The sequence below is a fragment of the Bufo gargarizans genome, chromosome 4, assembly GCF_014858855.1.
Source record: "Bufo gargarizans isolate SCDJY-AF-19 chromosome 4, ASM1485885v1, whole genome shotgun sequence".
Taxonomy (NCBI): domain Eukaryota; kingdom Metazoa; phylum Chordata; class Amphibia; order Anura; family Bufonidae; genus Bufo; species Bufo gargarizans.
Window position 1 is genome coordinate 109390487 of NC_058083.1, and position 23439 is coordinate 109413925.

General features: G+C 41.3%; 1 protein-coding gene across 4 annotated transcripts in view; it reads right to left on the reverse strand.

Annotated features, from left to right (window-relative positions):
• KIF1A (kinesin family member 1A) overlaps positions 1 to 23439 on the reverse strand; it is a 123561-nt gene that overhangs the window by 79915 nt on the left and 20207 nt on the right. For all 4 annotated transcript variants that reach the window (XM_044288680.1, XM_044288678.1, XM_044288677.1 and 1 more), the window contains exons 6-12: positions 21870 to 21981; positions 18620 to 18697; positions 14025 to 14090; positions 13437 to 13454; positions 11112 to 11187; positions 8022 to 8100; positions 286 to 428 (exon numbers count right to left, since the gene is read on the reverse strand). In XM_044288680.1, the coding sequence (XP_044144615.1) occupies positions 286 to 428; positions 8022 to 8100; positions 11112 to 11187; positions 13437 to 13454; positions 14025 to 14090; positions 18620 to 18697; positions 21870 to 21981 (572 nt within the window). The remainder of the gene's footprint in view (positions 1 to 285; positions 429 to 8021; positions 8101 to 11111; positions 11188 to 13436; positions 13455 to 14024; positions 14091 to 18619; positions 18698 to 21869; positions 21982 to 23439) is intronic.

Genomic DNA, 23439 nt, shown 5'->3' on the forward strand with positions numbered 1-23439 from the left:
GGTATGGTGTGTACCTACAGGTTGAGAACTTAGAGTTTATCTTATTTTGTGACATTCTATTACTTGTCATAACTAGAGATGAGCAAATCGATATTAAGTAGGGAGGAAGAAGGAGGGAGGAGGAAAGGCAGATGTCTAGATTTTTTTTGTACCCAAATCTAATTGGTTGGTCCATTCAGAACCAAATCGAATTTGAAAAAAATTGTTCACCTCTAGTGACAAAATTATATGAAAGCACATAATGTGATCTTAAGTGCATGTTGTAGTTCATGATGGACCACTCACTGTCAATAATGTCAGACAGCCCCTGGGCTCCCAGCAGCTCTCTCAGACGTGCCACCTCATCCTTAAGTTCACGGATCAGACGATTATTTGGATCTTCATTGATAACAGCATTGCATCGGATCTGTTTGGCACGGTCAGCATATCTGCAAGGAGATACCACATCTATTGTAGACTGTTTAAGTGATGGAGAGACTATTCAAAGTACGTCGGTAATAGCCAGGCTCCACATAGAGAAGAGATATAGAGATATGTTGTGCCATCCCAGCCTTTTCCATCTCTGTATACACAGCGCCCAATGACCACTGTGTCTACAGATCAGGCAGCAGCAATGCTGCTAGTGGCTCTGGTCCTAGTGATCTGCATGAGATGCTGGATCTTAACAGACCCAGATCAGCTCTGCAGTGCATGTCACGAGGCTCCATGCAGCGTATAACTGGGGATAATATGTCAGCCCCAGTTACAGGAGGCATACGGCTCTACCCCAGTCCACTGTAAAATGTATATCCTCTGTATCAAAACCACTTTAACTGAATGGGGATACAATTAAAAAATGTTATTTAGTTGCACTTTCTGCTATTAAAAAAATATATAAAAATGTGAAAAACAGATTATTTTTCCTATTTTTTTAAACATTTTTCTGGATATAAAAAAAAATACTATAATAAAGATGGCATAAAAAAATCCTGATGTATCTAAAAAAAAAAAATGAAATTATTTGAATGACTAAACGAAAAAGGTTATTACCTTTGAAGCCACATGTACTAAAAAAAAAAAAAATGAAAATGTGTCTAGTCAGAAAGGGGGTAAATGACCCAGTCTTGAATTAGTTAAAAGCTATGGACACCTTTGGGGCAATTCTTTTATTGCATTCTACCTATTTTGAATTAAAAAAAATATTTTTCCAATTGGTTTTTATTAAAAATGTTCAACAGTTTATTAAAAATGTTTAGCCTTTAGTTTTAGCACATCTGAAGACTAGCTTCTCCTTCTCAGGCTACTTTCACATCTGTGGGAGATCCATTATACTTAATGGGGCCGGCTGGCATTCTGTTTGCATCCGGCAGTGCTGGATCCGGAGAATTCTGGCAGACTGTTCTCTGCCGTAACAGCCTGACAGAATCATTGCCACAGATGTGAAAGTAGCCTAAGTGAATTCTATCAAAGAACTGCTCTGACGGCTCAATCTGTAACCCTTATCTGTACTTACCTAACAACTGATAAACACTCATTTTAGCTATGTATGTAAACCCCTTTTCATATGTACACTGCCATGAAATGAATGGCACTTTAATAATAAATAAAGTACTTATCAAACATTTACAAATATGGCTTAAATGAGTTTCAGGAAGATAAGTGCTACAGATCCAGCCAACAGAGCAACATCTCTGATGGAATTTACTACGAAGGAGGACCAGCAGTCTGCAGATGCAGTAAAACTGAGGGCTTTAGAAGACAAACTGTTGAAAATGTTTAAGAATGAGAGTAACATAGTTTGTAAAGCAGAAAAAAAGAAATTCGTCCATCCAGTTCAGCCTGTTATTTTGCAAGTTGACCTAGAGTAAGGCAAAGCTGCTCATGAGGTTAAAGCCAATTTTTCAAATTTTAAAGAAAAAATAATTCCTTCCCTGCATCAGCGACACTTCTCCAGAAATCTAATATCTTGTCACGATCAGTGTGGGGGGAAATGACCACACTGAACACAGGAGGGAAGGGGAACAGTAACTGGTACTGGAAACTAAGGAAGGAACAGGACACCTCCTAAACAACCTTGATCCGGGCCTTAACTACCTATCCATATGAATAGACTTTGAAGGTAGTAATATTCATATGCAGGATACCTAGGCCCTAATTTCCCTATAGGGCCCTGGAATAAGGTTAGACCAGAGACAACCCATTCCTCCCCAGATGGATGAATGGAAGTCTCTGTCTCAGGCCCAGATACAAACAGCAGGGAATAATACAAAACACAAACAAATGCGACACTTAACTCTGAAGAGAGAGACGAGCTCACACCAGCTCAGCCAAACCCAAATGAAGCTATCTACCACATAGTCAGAAGGGAGGGGTCAGACTATAAAGGGTAGAAGTGATGACCACCGAGAAACAGCTGAAAAAAGGGGAGCGGTCAACCCTGTCAATACTGAATCAAGAGAAATCAAAGCGGCTGTTAGATTCCAACACGCTCAGCCAGTCTTCTTGATCTCATGACATCAGTTACCTGAGGGGCCGTGACATATCTATAACCTTTAATATTATTACACTTCAGAAATACATCCAGGCCCCTCTTGAACTCTTTTAGTGAATTCCTCATCAAAACCTCCTCAGGCAGAGAGTTCCATAGTCTCACGGCTCTTCCAGTAAATAATCCCCCTCTATGTTGATAAGATAATTATTTAACCCCTTAAGGACTCAGCCCTATTTCACCTTAAAGGGGTTGTCCAGGTTCAGAGCTGAACCTGGACAGCCCTCCATTTTCACCCCAGCAGCCCCCCTGACATGAGCATCGGAGCAGTTCATGCTCCGATGCTCTCCTTTGCCCTGCGCTAAATCGCGCAGGGCAAAGGCATTTTTCCGGTGACGTACCGTGCTCTCCATGGGGCTGACAGGAACCCCGGTGACGTCACCGGCACTGATGGGCGGGATTTAGCGCTGCCCTAGCCAGTAAAACGGCTAGGGCAGAGCTAAAGCCCGCCCCTCAGAGCCGGTAACGTCACCGAACACACTGCTGGGCGGAAGTTACCGCCCGGCAGTGTGTTATTGAAAACACAAGAGCCCGTGCCCTGCGCGATCTAGCGCAGGGCACTGGAGCGCATCGGGGCATGAGATGCTCCGATGCTAGGCTCAGGGGGGCTGCCGGGGTGAAAATAACGGTATGTCCGGGTTCAGCTCTGAACCCGGACAACCCCTTTAAGGACTTGGCCATTTTTTGCAAATCTGACCAGTGTCACTTTAAGTGCTGATAACTTTAAAACGCTTTGCCATTCTGAGATTGTTTTTTCGTCACATATTGTACTTCATGACACTGGTAAAATGAAGTAAAAAAAAAAATCTTTTTTATTTATAAAAAATACCAAATTTACCAAAAATTTGTAAAAAATAGCAAATTTCCAAGTTTCAATTTCTCTACTTTTATAATACATAGTAAAACCTCAAAAAATAGTTATTACTTTACATTCCCCATATGTCTACTTCATGTTTGGATCATTTTGGGAATGATATTTTATTTTTGGGGGATGTTACAAGGCTTAGTTTAGAAGCAAATCTTGAAATTTTTCTGAAATTTTCAAAAACCCACTTTTTAGGGACCAGTTCAGGTCTGAAGTCACTTTGTGAGGCTTACATAATAGAAACCACCCAAAAATGACCCCATTCTAGAAGCTACACCCCTCAAGGTATTCAAAACTGCTTTTACAAATGTTGTTAATCCTTTAGGTGTTCCACAAGAATTAATGGAAAATAGAGATACAATTTCAAAATTTCAAATTTTTTGGCAGATTTTCCATTTTAATATTTTTTTTCCAGTTACAAAGCAAGGGTTAACAGCCAAACAAAACTCATTATTTATGGCCCTGATTCTGTAGTTTACAGAAACACCCCATATGTGGTCGTAAACCGCTGTACGGGCACACGGCAGGGCGCAGAAGGAAAGGAATGCCATGCGTTTTTTGGAAGGCAGGTTTTGCTGGACTGGTTTTTTTGACACCATGTCCCATTTGAAGCCCCCCTGATGCACCCCTAGAGTAGAAACTCCATAAAAGTGACCCCATTTTAGAAACTACGGGATAGGGTGGCAGTTTTGTTGGTACTAGTTTAGGGTACGATTTTTGGTTGCTCTATATTACACTTTTTGTGAGGCAAGGTAACAAGAAATAGCTGTTTTGGCACCGTTTTTATTTTTTGTTATTTACAACATTCATCTGACAGGTTAGATCATGTGATATTTTTATAGAGCAGGTTGTCACGGATGCGGCGATACCTAATATATATACTTTTTATTTATTTATGTAAAATTATTTCTTTTTTTAAACAAAAAAAAAATCATGTTTTAGTGTTTCCATAGTCTGAGAGCCATAATTTTTTCAGTTTTTGGGCGATTACCTTGGGTAGGGTATGACTTTTGCGGGATGAGATGACGGTTTTATTGGCACTATTTTGTGGTGCTTGGACTTTTTGATCGCTTGCTATTACACTTTTTGTGATGTAAGGTGACAAAAAATAGCTTTTTTTACACAGTTTTTATTTATATTTTTTTACGGTATTTTTTTTACGGTATTCACCTGAATGGTTAGATCATGTGATATTTTTATAGAGCAAGTTATTACAGACGCTGCGATACCTGATATGTATACTTTTCTTTATTTATGTAAGTTTTACACAATGATTTTATTTTTGAAGAAAAAAAAATCATGTTTTAGTGTTTCCATAGTCTGAGAGCCATAATTTTTTCAGTTTTTGGGCAATTACTTTGGGTAGGATTTTTGCGGGATGAGATGACGGTTTTATTGGCACTATTTTGGTGTGCATATGACTTTTTGATCGCTTGCCATTACACTTTTTGTGATGTAAGGTGACCAAAAAATTGTTTATTTAGCACAGTTTTTATTTTTTATTTTTTACGGTGTTTATCTGAGGGGTTTGATCATGGGATATTTTTATAGAGCCGGTCGATACGGACGCGTCGATACCTAATATGTATACAATTTTTTTTTCCCTATTTTTTCCCTATTTTTTTTAACTTTATTTGGAGAAAATGACGTTTTTGTTTATTTTTACTTGAAATTTTTTTTGGGGAAAACTACTTTTTCAACAGGCTCGTCACCGGAAGGCAGCGCAATGCCTTCCTTAGACATCGCGCTGCCTTCCATGCCATCGGATCCCCCCTACAGCCGCATGGGGACCTGATGGCACCGCCGATCACCACCGCAACCGCAGGTAAAAGCCGCAAACCGCAGGTCTGAATTGACCTGTGGTTTGCGGCGATCGCTGACACGGGGGGGGGGGGGTTACTGGACCCTCCCCCCGGCATTGTGACAGGATGCCGGCTGAATGATTTCAGCCAGCATCCTGTCACAATTAACCCCTGCCGCTTTTTTGTTACCATCCTCTACAACTCCTCCCTCATCGCTCCTTAAAGGGCTGACAGGTTTAATCTTTTGACCATTTATATTTTTGAAAAATATTTAGGGTTAGATTTACTCTTTTGGAAATAAGCCTTTCTGTCTCCAACTTGTCTGCCTTTATCTGTCTTTTACATATTAAATTTTTCTCTTTGTGGTTTTTAATGCTTCTTTGCTACCTTCCTGTTTTAGTGAACTAAATTCTCTCTTTTTGTTATTTATTGCCCCTTTTCTTTTTCATTTATCCTAATAGTTTTTTTCTGTTCCTAACCCTTTTATTCCAATAAAGATTTTTGAGCCTACCTGGCAAAACACCCTAGCGCATGGACTGATGTAGTCTGTCCATGCGCTAGTTTTTTTGGGAGGGGGAGGGGAGTCGATTATCAGTGGTCATCTCCCTTCTATACTGCCAGTAAGTCCATTTGAAGCCACACCAGGTTCGTGGACATATTACCTTGCTGCCCAGGGGACATGGCCAGCATCATTGTCTGTGTGCCCCGTTCAGCTAGATAGCCCAAGCTCCCTTGTGTTTCCCCTGATGAGCTTTACACTCATCTTTTAGCGAAACATGCGTGTAGGGACTAGGTAGGAGAGGGCTCACTAGGGCACATTAATTCAAGGGGAAGGTTCCTGATTGTGCCTAGTCACGGGGGTCTGTGATCGGGTCACCTAGGCCAGTGTAGGTCCCTTAGGGCATCATTAGGGCGAACTAACCTCGTATCCCTAACCCTGTGTTTAGCAACTGTCTCCAGCCTCTGTGTACGGACATCATCCAACATCGGTGAGGCAACTGTTGCACCAAGGAGCATTTCATTGGAGTGGTAGGACCACCTGGTTACACAATTTTGGTGCAGCCGAGCACCTTTTGCTATTTATGTGTGTTCTGGCCACCCAGTGCCAAAATCAACTGTGGGGTGACCTACCGTGCCTCAGGTGGTCTAGTCCAATTTGGTCATCTATATTTTTATATATATGTTAGGTGGCTTATAACAAACCTCTATCAGTATTTCATTATTGGTTTTTCCTTCATGTATTTCTACCCACAGTGACTCCTTGTGAGGTACTTACCTGTCTTCCCTCCTGCGGCGAGTCAGACCGCACTACGGCAGAGGCACTGGAAGTGCTTTGTTGCTATGGCAACCAGACCTGCTGAAAGTTGGGCTGGTCGACCTATTAGGGAGCAGGGACGGCGAACCAATCAGGCTTAGTGCCAGTATCACATGCTTCCTGAGGGTGGGCTATTGAAACAGGCAGACTGGCTAATTAAACATGCAGCTGCTGGCCATAGTTGCCTGTGATTGGTATTGCAGCCTCTTTAGCTAGTTTTGTGTTTGTTACTCTGGATCACTGAGCTTTTGCCTGTTTCTCTGACTTGCCCACAGTATTCTGACTTTGCCTCCGATGTGACCTCCTGGTCTTTGACTTGTTATTTGATCTTGCTTGATATAGGAGACTATTTGGTATCAAACTCTGCTAGTTTGTGACCTTGCCTTTCCCTGCTGACTTAGTTTCTGACGTTATCTCCTGGGTTTACTTTGCTGTTTATTTGACTTAGCTTTTCATTCTTATTCAGTTCTGGTTTTGTCTGTTTCGTTTTGACATCTTTCTGCCTGTTAGGGACCATTGCAAAGTTGTGGGCCACCATTTAAGGCACATCGTGCAAGTACAGGGCTGCACTGTTCCTAAATATAGTACTCACTGTACTCGCTTACATAGTCTGTTCTCTGAGATTTACCAAATCTCACGAGAACAGCTCATCTTTTTCCTGTCAAGTGGTCTGCAATGACTGGATACTGTCACACACAGGGAAAATAATTTGCCCACTGAGGAGAGCTGAGGTCTCCTCCTCCCTGTACATTTGCTATGCATTAGTATATTAGGTGCCAGAACAGAACAGGGGGCATACCCATGCAAAAGAGGGGCCAATCTGAAAAAAAAAAGCGTGATGGCATCTGCTGGGGATGGACTGCAGATGTAGGTATTAGTTTTAGGGGAAAAAAATCCTGTGACAGGTCCTCTTTAAGAAAACACACACTTTAGACGAAAACACACTTGCAAGCTTGCAAACTCGCTTTTTTTTATAAAAATGTTTTTCTCCACTAGGCTGCAAACAGTCTACAGATTTTTCTTTCCCTCTGGAAAATTATTTTGGCTGAAGATAAGTAGAATACAGTAATGAAAAAAAATCCCCCAAAGGTGTCCATAGTCTTTAAGGTAAGAGAATGCTTAAATCTGCAGATCCTCAAAATCAAAGTGACCTTTATAATATCCCTTGTTAAAGGAATCCTTCAATGTCATATTTCCTACAATTTGCTGTTACATTTATCTCTGAAGATGCAGTAATTCTCGTTTTTGCCATTATTAGCAGTTCAGAAATAAAATCTCCAGACCTTTGGTGGTACATTCAGCAAATGACCAAACCCTTATCCCACTCATAATGGTGTTTTTAAAGCATTTATGGAACCTGTGCAGCTGTACCAGGGCCCAGTATGTAAGGGGCCGTCTTAAAAGCAACATCCTACCCCCTGTTTCATAGCTTACAATTAGTAGTTCTACTTGTTTTGGGGTTCAGTTGGCATGCAACGGCTTTGAAGATGACCAAAAGACAAAACATCTCACCGCAGTGTACTAAGGGTCTCATCATAGTTAATATCTGCAGGACTCAGAGCAGCAACCATAGCAGTGCGAGAGTTTCCACCTGAAACACAATGCAAAAATTTGTTAGTTTCTTTAATTTTCAATAAAAACAACATATATTGAAATCACAACGGTAGAAATGTATTATTTGATTTGTGCCCTCTGTCTGTGTAGCCCCTGCCCTTTCAGATTTAGTGGTGTGACGCCTGCCCTTCTGCCTACTCAGTGATTACTGCTGAAGTTGTTGGTTGTTTCCTCATTCGACCTGAAAAGCGCAAGCTTAGACTACCGTAGGTTCACATCTGCGGTACACTTCTGTGTTTCTATACACTTGTTGAATTGTGTTTTTTGCAGCCATCACATCAGAGACCTGGATCATGGTAGTCAGACCCTAGCGATCAGCAAGAGAGGTCATATCATAGCAATATGCAATAACTTTTTGCATTAGGAAAACCCCTTCAAAATGTCAGGAATCAGAATGGGACATATTAGTCCTCTGACATCATGTTACATCTCAGAGATGGCAAAGGCATTGATGAGTACATACTGACTATTGTAAGGGTATTTTTTTAAATGGAGTCTGTCACCACTATATGATCTTATACAGTGCTTACATGTCTCTGTAGCACACCTATACATGATTCTAATGGTACCTATGTTATTTTCTTTTGACTTGCACAAGCAGGAACAACGCCATTTAATCCATATGCAAATGAGCACTCGCAAGTGCCCAGGGGCGGCGTTCAGTGTGTAGGAGCCCAGGCTGCTGTGCCTTCTTTTTACTTTACTCCTCCCCAGCCTCTTCTTTTGCCCGCCATCCAAGTCCCTTGTGTCATCGCTAGGTCCGGGCGAGATCCCTCACCTGTGCACTGCTCCAGTGGCCCGTAGCATGCACACTGTGATGCCCATTGTAGGCACGGGACACCAATGAGCAATAAAACACAAAATCGAAATGCGGCTGTAGAGCACAAATAGAACGCAAATGTCAAAAATGAATAGCTCCTAGATGGGACAAACCCAGACACTCAGCATAAACACAGATATAATACAAAAATGTATATCCAAAAATGTATCTTTATTGAAATCGATAAAACAAATAAATAGATGCATAAATTGTCAAAGACAGACACAAACACATGGAGAGTGCACAAAATACATCGGGACATCAAGTTATAGCAAGTAGTGGAAAAAGGTGGGATGGAAAAACAAGTATAAATAAGTACAAAATCAAACCATGTGGCTCCCCCACCCAGAAAAAAATAAAAAAATAAAATAAATGATTCACAACATATACAAAATACAGATCCGGCTAGTGGCACCTCCTAGAGACCCCAACATGTGTTTCGCGTAAGCTTGCTCCCCCTAAAGAAACTGACGCGAAACACGTGTCGGGGTCTCTAGGAGGTGCCACTAGCCGGGTCTGTATTGTGTATATGTTGTGAATCATGTTTTTTTTTTATCTAGGTGGGGATGCCACATGGTTTGGTTTTGTATTTATTTATACTTGCTTTTCCATCGCACCTTTTTCACTACTTGCAATGCTATAACTTGATGTCCCGACGTATTTTGTGCACTCTCCATGTGGTTGTGTCTGTCTTTGCCAATTTATGTATCTATTTTTTTTTTTTTTTTATCGATTTCAATAAAGATACATTTTTGGATATAATTTTTTTATTATACCATTGTGGGCACGGCATCGCTTCACGTAGTGCGCATGCCCCAAGCCAGCGGAGTCGTGCACAGGAGCGGGAGCTCGCCCGGACCTAGGAATGACTCAAGGGACTTGGAGGGCGGGCAAAGGAAGAGGCTGGGGAGGAGTAAAGTAAAAAGAAGGCAGAGCAGTCTGGGCTCCTACACAGGGAATGCCGCTCCAGGAGACCTGCGAGTGCTCATTTGCATTTGGATTAAACAGCGTTTTTCCTGCTTGTGCAAGTCAAAAGAAAAATAACAAAGGTACCATTAGAAACATGTATAGGTGTGCTACAGAGCCATGTAAGCGCTGTATAAGGTCTTATAGTGGCCAGTTCGCATTGTTCGCCCGCGAACACATGCGGGCTGCTATCCTTTCTCACAAGTCCGGTAAGGCACAGGTAAGCCCTTACCTGTGCCTGTGCCGCGAGCCGGTCTGAAACAAATGCGGTCAGTGGGAGCAGGCAGTTTCGAGAACAGCCCGCTGAAGGCCCCTGGCGGCTGTTCTCGGAACTGCCTGCTCCCGGTGACTGCATTTGATTTCAGACAGGCTCGCGCACAGGCACATGTAAGGACTTACCTGCGCCTCGCCGGACTTGTGAGAAAGATGGCAGCCCGCATGTGTTCGCGGGCGAACAATGCGAACTGGCCATCACTGCTGATTGGTTCTGTCCCCTTTAATTTTGTTCCCTTTTATTATTACCATTCTGGTTAATGATGTGACTTGTAATCTACTACCCATCCCCCATTGTGCTGATAAGACCACATTCCTAAATGATCTCAGAGACATAAGTGTGGCACACTGGAGGAGGGGCTAACAGGTTTAAACTTTGTGACACACATTCACTCAGGTGCCTTCATTGAAGACTTCATCCTAGGTAGGATGCAAGTATTGATTGGCCCTTTCTCTTGTACTCTTGTTATAATATGGTAGACAGCCATGTGTTATAGCATGACCGATGGAGTCTCACCCCATATTGCATGTTGCATATTTAGGCTAGTAATGTTTATTTACTTTTTATTATTCAGTAGGTGATTTGTTTGTGTCATTGTATATTTAATCACACTTAGTAAATATATTTATTCACTTAGCCTGCATAAGCTTATTAATTCTCAAATCTTTCAAATTCACGTTACGTTACACTGACCAACATTTCAGTTGGTAAATTCAGGTCATTTAAGCCCCACCCCTGCAAAAATGCCCCACCCATTTTCATCCCGCAATAGCCTGAATTTGTTGGACTGTCTCTGAAAATTAGGGACAATCCTTACAGTTACCAACTATTTGGTTGGATTTGCGTGAGCATGTTAATTAACCTTTTTAAAGAACGGAATAAGTTGTATAAAAGTGGAAAATGATGGTGGCATTTATAAATATATTACCCAAGTTCTCTCTTAGAAGCCATGTGAGTACAGAATCTCGATATGGAATAAAGTCTGTCTTCTTCTTTTTCTTGTTCTGCAGAAGAAGGAAAATGACACAAGATAGAAGTACTGTAATACTATTCCTGCCTCCATGTTCCCACATTATTATGACCTAATGCATGTAAGCTTAAAGCCCTATAAAGAGAATGTGTCATGTTGTACAGAAAGAATGATGTGTGAGCAGCATGGTACATAGCAGAAGATGCTGAGCAGACTAATATATGCTCATTGACAAAAATAACACACCAACTAATGCACCTAGAAGGAGTTGTCGGAAATGGAATCAAATGAAACTTCCTATGTGTGAATATAATTATTATTTATGTATGTGATTACAATATTAGAGCGAAAGGAGACATTTTTGGGAAAGAACGGTAAAATTGAAAAGAGGAGATACAGCTGGGCATGGGGGCATGGAGGCATACAGGTTCTGTATGGTATCTTGTGGCACATTTGCAAATCGTGTACAGTAGATTTTGCACACTCATAGGTTACTGGAGCTGCATCCCAGCTGGTCCTATAAATACTTACTTGGTGATAAATCTAGTGACTGGGCAGCCAAGGAAGTGTTGTAAACTGGTGGAGACATTTCTAGGAAACCCTTGCTGTGGGTGGGTTAGCATTATCCTGCTGAAAAATGCCAGTTGAAGCCCTGCCATGACATTGACATTTCTATCTGGGTGCATATATTATTTTATGAAAAATAACTAGAATTTTAGCCATTTTAATTCCTGCTCAGTCTAGGCTTACAAGTCCAGTGGCGGTCTTATCAGTGACTGACAGCTATATTGGTGTCACGCTGGGTAGGATAGAAGATACAATAGTCACACAGAAAACCATAAAACAAGCGTCTAGGCCAGAAGCTGGGGATAAAGGTCACCTCCTGACAAATCCCTACCAGCTCTCCCTGGACTTCTGTGCCCACGTTAAGACCATAAAGGTGGGAATAAACGTGCCCCCCGTACCTAAGACTGAAGAAACCCTAAAATCCCTAAGATGGTGGAAAAGGGGGAAAGAGACAGCCTGCTCCCTCAAGCCTGGAGGGGGCAGGTGTCTCTCTAACAGCCTAGACAGAACACAAAAAAGAAAACAAAAACAACTTATCTGTAGCTGAGCAGAAACAGCGATTCCTTCCTTCCTCAGAGCAAGATAGAAGCTATAACCCGCACAGGACACTGGGAAGGGGCGTAATTTAAACTCATACAAACGACCCCACCCAGTGCACCTGAAGGGAGGTGGATACAGCTCAAATCCAAACCCAAAACAAAAAACGACACACGTGCTGCTAACCTGGCAGACCTCCGCACATAACCTGAGCAGGGCATGACAATTTGTGTACACACTAACTCAAGGCAGGCTGTCAATCCCAAATAAGGGCACCAACTGCAATCCCAAGTCCAGAATTAGTACGAATTTAAATTAATGTATTACAAGCTCTATAACATGCTGCATGCGATCGGACTGAATGCTCAATGTGACAGGTTCCCTTTAATAAGAATAATGTATGTAACCATTATACCCAACAAGTGCCTACATACGTTATGTTCCATGAGTAAATTTAGAAACAACACTTTATGATACAGTACACTCTAAAAGAGTAGATCTTAATAGTTTTTATAATTTAGGATCATACAGCTAAGTCACAAGGAAAGTATAATAATGACAGTATATTGGGAATCAACGATGTGGCCTTGTACTCCCAAAACGATCAGTTGATCAATGATCAATTAGAAAAATATCAAATTCTAATTTAATGTGCATTATATTCATACTGATTATATGTAAAAAATATTGTAGAAAGTGATGGTCAAACCCTATAAACATTAAGAGGGACATTTATCAAGACTGGCATTTCCATACTGGAGTGAGATGCGCCTAATTAGGCACATCTCTGGTAGTCTGTGCGCCAGAAACTGAAGTATACTTCAGCTATAACTCACACCAATTTCTGGGGTAAGATATAGTAAATCCGGTGGGCAGCACGAATACCAGCTGCCAATCCCTCTGCCAAGCCTCACCCATTTTCATCACTTTAGAAAAATGTCAAGAAGCTCAAAATGTTGCAAATGATGGTGTATAATATGGCGTGCACCATAATTTGCTACTTTTTTATACCACAATAGTGGCGTAAGCACTTTAGTATGCCTCTCTATATCTCAAAATGAAGAGGACAGAGGAAACACTCAAGCTGATATCAGATTCCACAACATAATACAATACAGTATATCTGTTTAGTTCATGTGACCCTAAGTTGGTCTCTATATTAAATAATACAAATCTCACCTTATTGTTACCAGAATCCTGTGGAAAAAAAGAGAAATTATAGTATTAGGAACATAGATTACATATGAATATTACATTACATGGCATTTTTATGTATCTGTGTGGCATGTTCATAGTTATCAAACTGATTCACAGGCAACATAATTGATGGGACAAAGCAGTGTGGTAGATACTGTATAGGATGTCTTAGGCCAGACAAACACGAGCGAGTTCAATGCTATACTCTCGCAGTGTGTGGCAGTGTGAGTTCCTGTTCTGAACTCTGCTCCTCTCACAGGCTCGCACAGCATTACATTGATTTATAATGCTGTGTGACCTGAGAGTCCTGGAATCTACTGAATTACACTGGCATAATGCTGTCAGTATAATTCGGTAGATTCCAGGACTTTCAGGGTCACACAGCATTATAAATCAATGTAGTGCTGTGCGATCCTGCCAAAGGAGCAGAGGCCTGAACGGGACCTCTCACTGACACACGCTGTGAGTTTATTGCATTGAAATCTCTCCTATGTGTCAAAAGATTATGTGAAAAGTTTATGATCCCTAGATATAAATGAAATTTGGGGCTTTTTATCAGCATACACTTACCATTTCAGCAAGTCCAGAAATCACCTTCCCCAAGGTTGTGAGAGACTTATTTATGTTTGCTCCTTCCTGTAAGTGAAGAAGAAAAAGAGAAAGAACATTACGTGTAGTGCGGCACGTCATAATCACAAATGGGGAGATGTCTTCTCCTGTGGTATCCAAAAAGCAGCAAACCCTTGTGTCCTGTATTTATACGATTGTTATGAAAACATAGAAGACACAAGATTTCTTAGGTATTGTGAGCTACACTGATGTCACTCCAAAAGACCACCTGTTAAGATGGTCAGACATTTGAACTGTTAGCTGGACACTAATGCAGGCAACACTTATTTCTCCTGAACCATAAGCATGCATGGAAAATTAAACTTCAGATCCCCCTGAAAACCAAGGTGGCTGATACTTATTTCCTCTGACATTTTCCATTGGGGAAAAGTCAGAAAATCCCCATTCACATTAGATTTAATGTATATTGTTGACTACCTAATGTGTATACCTTGCTTTAGAAAGACCACTTCTAACATAGACTACACTTTTGTGATATTTGTTTTTACCCATTTTTGAAATTTTTGAAATTTTAGGTAGTCATCCTCAAGAGTTTTTACTGTACATTATAAACTGTCTAAAAATAAAATTCCTAGGAGTTCTGAATGTACTGATATATAAGGCTTTCCATGAAGGACACAGACATATAATTTGTAATACAGTACAGACCAAAAGTTTGGACACACCTTTTCATTCAAAGAGTTTTCTTTATTTTCATGACTATGAAAATTGTAGATTCACACTGAAGGCATCAAAATTATGAATTAACACATGTGGAATTATATACATAACAAAAAAGTGTGAAACAACTGAAAATATGTCATATTCTAGGTTCTTCAAAGTAGCCACCTTTTGCTTTGATTACTGCTTTGCACACTCTTGGCATTCTCTTGATGAGCTTCAAGAGGTAGTCACCTGAAATGGTCTTCCAACAGTCTTGAAGGAGTTCCCAGAAATGCTTAGCACTTGTTGGCCCTTTTGCCTTCACTCTGCGGTCCAGCTCACCCCAAACCATCTCGATTGGGTTCAGGTCCGGTGACTGTGGAGGCCAGGTCATCTGGCGCAGCACCCCATCACTCTCCTTCATGGTCAAATAGCCCTTACACAGCCTGGAGGTGTGTTTGGGGTCATTGTCCTGTTGAAAAATAAATGATGGTCCAACTAAACGCAAACCGGATGGAATAGCATGCCGCTGCAAGATGCTGTGGTAGCCATGCTGGTTCAGTATGCCTTCAATTTTGAATAAATCCCCAACAGTGTCACCAGCAAAGCACCTCCACACCATCACACCTCTTCCATGCTTCACGGTGGGAACCAGGCATGTAGAGTCCATCCGTTCACCTTTTCTGCGTCACACAAAGACACGGTGGTTGGAACCAAAGATCTCAAATTTGGACTCATCAGACCAAAGCACAGATTTCCACTGGTCTAATGTCCATTCCTTGTGTTCTTTAGCCCAAACAAGTCTCTTCTGCTTGTTGCCTGTCCTTAGCAGTGGTTTCCTAGCAGATATTCTACCATGAAGGCCTGATTCACACAGTCTCCTCTTAACAGTTGTTCTAGAGATTTGTCTGCTGCTAGAACTCTGTGTGGCATTGACCTGGTCTCTAATCTGAGCTGCTGTTAACCTGCGATTTCTGAGGCTGGTGACTCGGATGAACTTCTCCTCCGCAGCAGAGGTGCCTCTTGGTCTTCCTTTCCTGGGGTGGTCCGCATGTGAGCCAGTTTCTTTGTAGCGCTTGATGGTTTTTGTGACTGCACTTGGGGACACTTTCAAAGTTTTCCCAATTTTTCGAACTGACTGACCTTCATTTCTTAAAGTAATGATGGCCACTCGTTTTTCTTTACTTAGCTGCTTTTTTCTTGCCATAATACAAATTCTAACAGTCTATTCAGTAGGACTATCAGCTGTGTATCCACCTGACTTCTCCACAACGCACCTGATGGTCCCAACCCCATTTATAAGGCAAGAAATCCCATTTATTAAACCTAACAGGGCACACCTGTGAAGTGAAACCCGTTTCAGGTGACTACCTCTTGAAGCTCATCAAGAGAATGCCAAGAGTGTGCAAAGCAGTAATCAAAGTAAAAGGTGGCTACTTTGAAGAACCTAGAATATGACATATTTTCAGTTGTCTCACACTTTTTTGTTATGTATATAATTCCACATGTGTTAATTCATAGTTTTGATGCCTTTAGTGTGAATTTACAATTTTCATAGTCATGAAAATAAAGAAAACTCTTTGGATGAGAAGGTGTGTCCAAACTTTCGGTCTGTACTGTAGTAGCCATCTATTTTAACAGTAGGAATTATGTAGCATGAAATTAGGATTAATTGGTTCCCACACACAGTAGAGATCACAATTGAATGAATGAAATACCATAATTAATTTTCCCACTGAGAAATTTGAAGGGGGTTCTCAGTTTCATTAAGTTTTTATATACTCAAAGTACCTGAAACACTACATACTTTTGTCCCATATGCTTATTTTTCATGTCCGCATTTTCTTCCCCTTGTTCTTAGCATCACTGCATCCTGGCAGGATGTTTACATGTAGGACTTCCTGCTGGGTTTTCAAACCAAACCCTAGCATGCTTTGCTCTGGAATGTTTCTCAGTACATTGTACCCATGCCACCTACATCTCCCCTCTCCATGTTAGGCTACTTTCACACCAGCGTTTTTGCGGAATCCGTCATGGATCAGCAAAAACGCTTCCGTCATGATAATACAACCATCTGCATCTGTTATGAACAGATCCGGTTGTATTATCTTTAAAATAGCAAAGACGGATCCGTCATGAACACCATTGAAAGTCAATGTGGGACGGATCCGTTTTCTTTTGTGTCCGAGAAAATGGATCCGTACCCATTGACTTACATGGTGTGTCAGGATAGATCCGTCTTGCTCTGCACCATATCGCGGACAGGAAAACGCTGCTTGCAGCGTTATTCAGCCGCGATGGGGACACAACCAAATGGAACGGAATGCATTCTGGTGTATTCCGTTTTGTTCAGTTCAGTTTTGTCCCCATTGACAATGAATGGGGACAAAACGGAAGAGTTTTGTCCCACTATTGAGATGCTATGATGGATCTCAATATCGGAACGGGAAAGCGCAAGTGTGAAAGTAGCCTTAGTTAGTTTATAGAGCAAAGCATGCTGTGTTTGGTTAGAAAACCCAACAGGAAGCCGATGAAAACAGGAAGCTCTGCATGTAAACATCCTGCCAGGATGCAGTAATGATAAGAAAAGGGGAAGGAAAGTGCTGACATAACAAAAACATTCATGTGGGGCAAAATATGCAGCGTTTGGGGAATACTGGGCAGATAGAAAAATTCATTATGGAACTGGAGAACCCCTATAATTTGACCGAAAACCCTTTTACCCCTTTGGCTGTATTGTCTCCCTGTGGGTATTCAGGTCTGTTGCGCTATTGCGTACTTGATGCGGTGTTCCGTGTATGCTGGTTGCTAGGGGCAATGTCCTGTATCACAGCTAGGTGGCTGCAGTTTCTTGTTACCCCTGATCTGATTTGGTACTTCCCCATTTTAGTTCTGCTGGGGTTAACCTCCCCGGTTCAGCTGCTGGGTGTGTCAGTCTTAGTCAGTCAGTCTTTGTCATGTGGGTGTTTTACCCTTATGCTCTGTGTAGTGTGTCTGTCTGTCTGTCTTCGTTTGCTTTGCACTTTGCTGCTGACCCAAGGGGTCCTGCCATCTACGTCTCAGTATGTACCGTCTGGTTCTGCATTGTTGTCTTCTGTCCTTGTACCATGCTATGCCTTGTCCCTGTCCTGTAACTTGCTATGCCTTGTCCATGCCTTGTATCATGCCTTGTTTCTGCCCTGTATTTGTTTGACTAGCAGTGCGTAACTGCATCTTGTCCATGTTCGCCTAGCAGTGCGTAACTGCATCTGAAAGCCTAGCAGAGCTGATCTGCATCTGTTCCTGTTCATGTCTGTTCCATGTTCCTGTTATTGTCTGTCTGGCAGTCCTTACTGCTTCTGGTATTCTGTTAATGTCTGCTTCTGTTCTTGTCTGTCCATGTTCACCTTCAGAAGAGGGTTTCTGTGTTCCCCGGAGGGGGAATGCCCATTCTCTGCCCTGCTATGCCTTGTCTGTCTCTATGTCTTGTCCCTGTTCTGTACCATGCCATGCCTTGCTCATGTACTGTCGGTACCTTGTCTGGTATCTCCTTGATGCCGGCTCCTGCTGCCACTGACTTGCTTCACGCTCTTGAGTAGCCCCTGGCAACTACCATGGCTCAAGTCTATCCTCACCACCAGAGGCGCTAGTGAAGACCTGGTGTTGCTTAGTTACACCCCTCCAGAGTATTGCCAGTCAGTGGCACAGTGGGTTCTCACTCACTGATCTGGTTTAGTATATTGAGATCTTCTATTATTGTCATTGTCACGTGTCTTGGTTCCTTTGTATGGTTATGTTTTCCGTGGTCCTTGGCCTGTTTTGCCTTGTCCAGCTCGTATGATGTCCCGGAGGTCCCCCTTGGGGCCCCCGGCATGAAACATTTTATAAACACAATGAAGCCTTAGCCATTTTACCTTCAATCTTGTCCCTTTGGCTCCTGTGGAATCTGCTCTTTCACTTCCCGCAAGGTCCACAAGGCTAATTTTGCTAACCTATCGGGAAGAAAAATACGATTTTCTCAAATAATATTAGCATAATACAATTTACATTTTAGAAGAAGCTCTTCTGTCTGTGAACAAGTCGAGCAGTTATCTGCTTCTCATGGTTTGTAAAATGACTCAGACACCGCGGCACTAGAGCGGCGGTCTTAATGATGTTTGATGACTTTAATAACAGTTCTGAATATGTTCAACTTCAATTACCACTATCTTCATATATTAAGGGACATCAGGCAATGAGTCTACTGTAAACTTCAGCACTTTAAAAAAAAAGACAGATAAATCTTTTAACCCATGAGTTCTGCATAATATTGTAATTTAGTGTTTAGGCAGAAGGAGATGGGAATAAGAGATAAAAATACGGATGTTAAAAACATCAGGCTGGGGAATAGATATAGAAGGGAATGACAAGAAAAAATACCATGTGACCCAAGGCGGCACCAAAAGACATGAAAAACGGGTGAGTAATGCATGTTGAGCGGCAAATAATATAGGCAGAATATGAAGACAGGAGCATGTAGCAAACCACACAACTTTTTGGATGGTCAAAGAGATGACTTATGGTTCATTGTGTGAATGATCCATTTTTCCTGCCAATTTATACACTTCACTAGTTTTATTTTACACAATAGTGCACAAAATATCTGAATCTAGAAGTTTCTAAAATCCAAATTGCATCAAATAATGAAATAAAATACAAGGCGGCTCTAATATACAGAGAGGAACCAGACAATTTCTGGATCAATATTGTAAATGTAGTAATGCAAATCTATATCTCAGATCAAAAATAGGGCAAAGAGGGACTGTCCCTCCTAAAGAGGGACATTTGGGAGATCTGGCATGTAGGAAAAGGAGACTGGTGAAGGTTATTATGTGGAGTGAGGTGAATAGGAGCAGACAATGAAGACTGAGTGAGACAAGTCTAGAAAGACAGGAAGACGAGAGGAGGATTGGTAAAAGGGTCTGTCTCATGGTAGCAACCACTGTCTGCACAGTATGTCCTATTAGTCAGAGAGACACAAAAAAAACATGGATGACCATTCATCACTTGTGCAGGGTTTGATTTCAGAGCCCAATGTGAATCAGTTGGGGTTTATGCCTTAGGACAACCCCATTAATGAAATTAATTAAAGGTAGGTAAGAAAGTATATTGTGAGACACAAACAGCAAATCTCTCCGTTCTCACCCATTACTTATACACCGATAGGATACATTTCAGAGTCGATAGTCTCCTAAATATATTGCTGGCTGCACACAGGGGTAATATTGTGATTTACCAGTCTACGCTATCCTTGATGCATAGGCGGAAGCGCTAGATCTCCAGAGCACACTTTTCACTTGCATAAAAATTCATAGAAACATTATCACCACATTAACATATTAGCATCGACACAATTACTGAGCACAGAGAAGTTCTGCTGTCCCTAGCTACTTTATATCACAGTGGATGTGTGGTCGTGTGACAGGCCGGGGTCTGACGTGTTAGTTATTACAGAATACATATTAGATACACGGACACTGAGCGGAGCCTAAATGCATAGATGAAGTGGTCTGATACAAGTACGAGTAGGTTGAGGATGGACGATATAATCAAGAAAAGAAACATTTTATGGTTCATTAAATGAAAGGGAATATACCACCTATATGTCATATGTTATTATTTCCTGATTATAGATATTTTTGATTCAGCTTTTTTTGTAGCCATCTTGCCTCAGCAGCTGTTCACAACATTAACCCTAAGTTCACACCTGAGCGTTTTACAGCGCGTTCAAACGCGCTGTAAAACGCTCAACACATGAAAACCAATGCTTCCCTATGGGAATGGTTCTCACCTGGGCGTTTTACAGCGCGTACGATCGCGCTGTAAAACGCCCGACGCATAATCAAGTACTTGAGCTTCTTTGGGGCGTTTTGACGCGCGTTTGTGGCCATAGGACACTGCAGTCAATGACACAAACGCGCGTTTACTATTACAAAAAACGCACATAAAAACGCGCGTAAAACGCGCGTTTGAGAAACGCTCAGGTGTGAAAGCAGGGTTAGAGAGAAGGTCAGCGGCCACATCCTATAGGCACAAAGGACAGGAGACGCTCATTGAGATCCAATCCAGAGGTCATTGTGCAGGGGGGGGGGGGGAGCTTTGAACATCACCTATTGTGAATAGTATCTATTGTAAATAAATAGATGATATCTGTCATTGTAATCCTGTTGGTGATGACCATGAGATGACTGCTGAAATCTAATCTCTACAGAACGGGAATGGTCAGCCTATTATAAGGCTCAGTGGTCATTGTGAAAATTGGAAGATTCCAGGATATTTTTTTTTGTTTTATATATATATATATATATATATATATATATATACACACACAGTGATATAGAAAATTACCACTAAACATACTTAAAAATATGTTTAAATTTTAATTTTAAAACAAAGGTAATTTTCTGACATTCTCTTTAAAAGTTATACTGGTTTGTTGAATATGATTTTTCTTGCCTAATTTTTTATGTTTTATTTTTACTATTGAATGATGTGTATGGTTTCTGAGAGGGAATTAATTGGTAAAATCCATTTTTTTTTCTGTGATTTGTGTTCTGAGTCTTACATGTATGTATTTGCATCACCTGTAGTATTGCCTGGCCTCTCTCGCCATATAAGCCAATCAGCGGCTGAAATATTTTCTATTAATATGACAAACAGTTCTACATCCTTGAGGCTCCTTACAGTTCCATGAGTTTTTTTTTGTTTTGTTTTTTGCAGTAACTTTCATAATGGCAGCAAACAGTTGTCAGGTTTTTCATTTTTTTTGACAAAAAAAATTATACTTTCACCACAATTATGTAAATCCTGGCAATATATAGGAGTTAAATACATTCTTTATTCAATCCTGCTCCTACTATTACACATAATAACACCTTTAGAAGGCAAAGACAGTAAAGTAACAGACAGTGGTGATGGTTTAGCTGACTGTTTACCTTTAACTTTGGAGGGTGTACTTTATATGGAACTGAGAGATCAAGGATCCAAATTTACATTAGACGGCAAATTTAGTTACAGAAAATACTTTCCCAACCAAACCAGTCTAATCTACTGACCAAAAGATACAGGCAAATCACCCGCATCATACGGGATTTATCATATGTAAAGCCTGTGGACGGTTCTTACCTTCTCTGTGCTGGTCTCGGTGTCAGCGTCATTTCTACGTTGGGTGAAGATTATGTTAAAGACAGCATGGGAGCGACTGCTTGTCTCGTTCATGTTTGTGGCAGCAACAGTTCTGTAAAGACAAGAGTAAACTGTACAGCAAGTAGAGGCATATAAAGCCAAGCAATAATTGTGCTGCCAGTGGCGGACTTTACGACCACACAAACCAAGCAAATGCTTGGGGCCCCCTGCTAGCCAAAAACTGTTGGGTTAACAAAAACAACTAAAGGGGCGGACATACAGCCCGTGCAATGGCCCATGGGGGTCTTCCCATCTGTAATCAGTAGCAGAAGTGCTCATTCTGCACTAGGCTAAGAGTGGATTTAGCGGGCTGAGGGGACGACATTTAATGGGCTGATGGGGACAAAGCTTAGTGGTCTGAGGGGTAGAACTTAGTGGTGAAATCGAAGCCACAGACATAACTTTGCTTGGGGCCCAAGAAATGGTCAGCCTGCCCCAGTATATGCCGCCAGTCATTAGTATGCAACCCAGATTATATTTTAATCTCCCATGATTTATTGGCATGAGTTTAGGGGAAATTCTTCTTCTTGTATATTGACCCCAGTTTGTGTAAGTCTCTGTACACACTAACAGTTTTCTCTGTGTTACCCTGTTCCACTGTTTTTGCCGAATATAAAACAGAAACATGCACTTGTCCCACATGTTCTGTATTCCCCTGTTAGATCAATAAAAAAAGGCAACTCTAGATACTGCTACTAAACACTCATTATAGCGTCTCCGACTATTTTTGTTAATATTACCCGTCAGAAGGTCCACCTAATGAGTCCAGTACTGGTGGTCAGTAGCTTAATCCTACTTCCCTGATTCTTTGGTACACAGGTGGCAGATTGATTCTTGTTATTGGGCATTACAGCTAGTAGAAAAGGCTTCTTCTCACTGATACAGGATACATTAGGTGGGCATTATGACAATGAATGAAAACAGTCCACAGAGGGCGCCATAATAAGTATGTAAACAATATCTAGACACAAGAGTGTTCTTTTAATAAATATTCCAACTGAAAAATTGACATTTATAAGGGGTTGTGCAGCGGGATAGGTCTTCAATATCCTACTCCCTGCACACCCACCTCTCAGCTGTTTGAAGGGGTTGCGGCCCTCGTGTGAGCACATTGTCTTCCTTGTAGTGGTGGTGCAATGTAGTGACAGCTTTCTTTCCCGTTCACTTAAAGGGTTTCTCCAGGGAAGATAAAAATGAAAATACTGAAAAAACATATTATAAATAAACTCCTTAAATGCCTTTAATTATTTATAATGGCTCGTTTAGTCTAGGGGACAGTCAATGAAGGAGTTAAAATGGCGGCTCTCAGATTTATGAGCACAAGATCCGTCCTCCTTGTGACACTGCAGGATGGTCTGTATGAGAATGCAGAGCACAGAGCCCTATGTAAAGTCTGCCGGTCTCAGCACTGTGAAGCTGTATATTATGTGCAGATGACCACTACACAGGACATGGTGTGCAGTTAAACTTTGAAACGCTGTGACCCCTTCAAACAACTGATTGGTGGGTG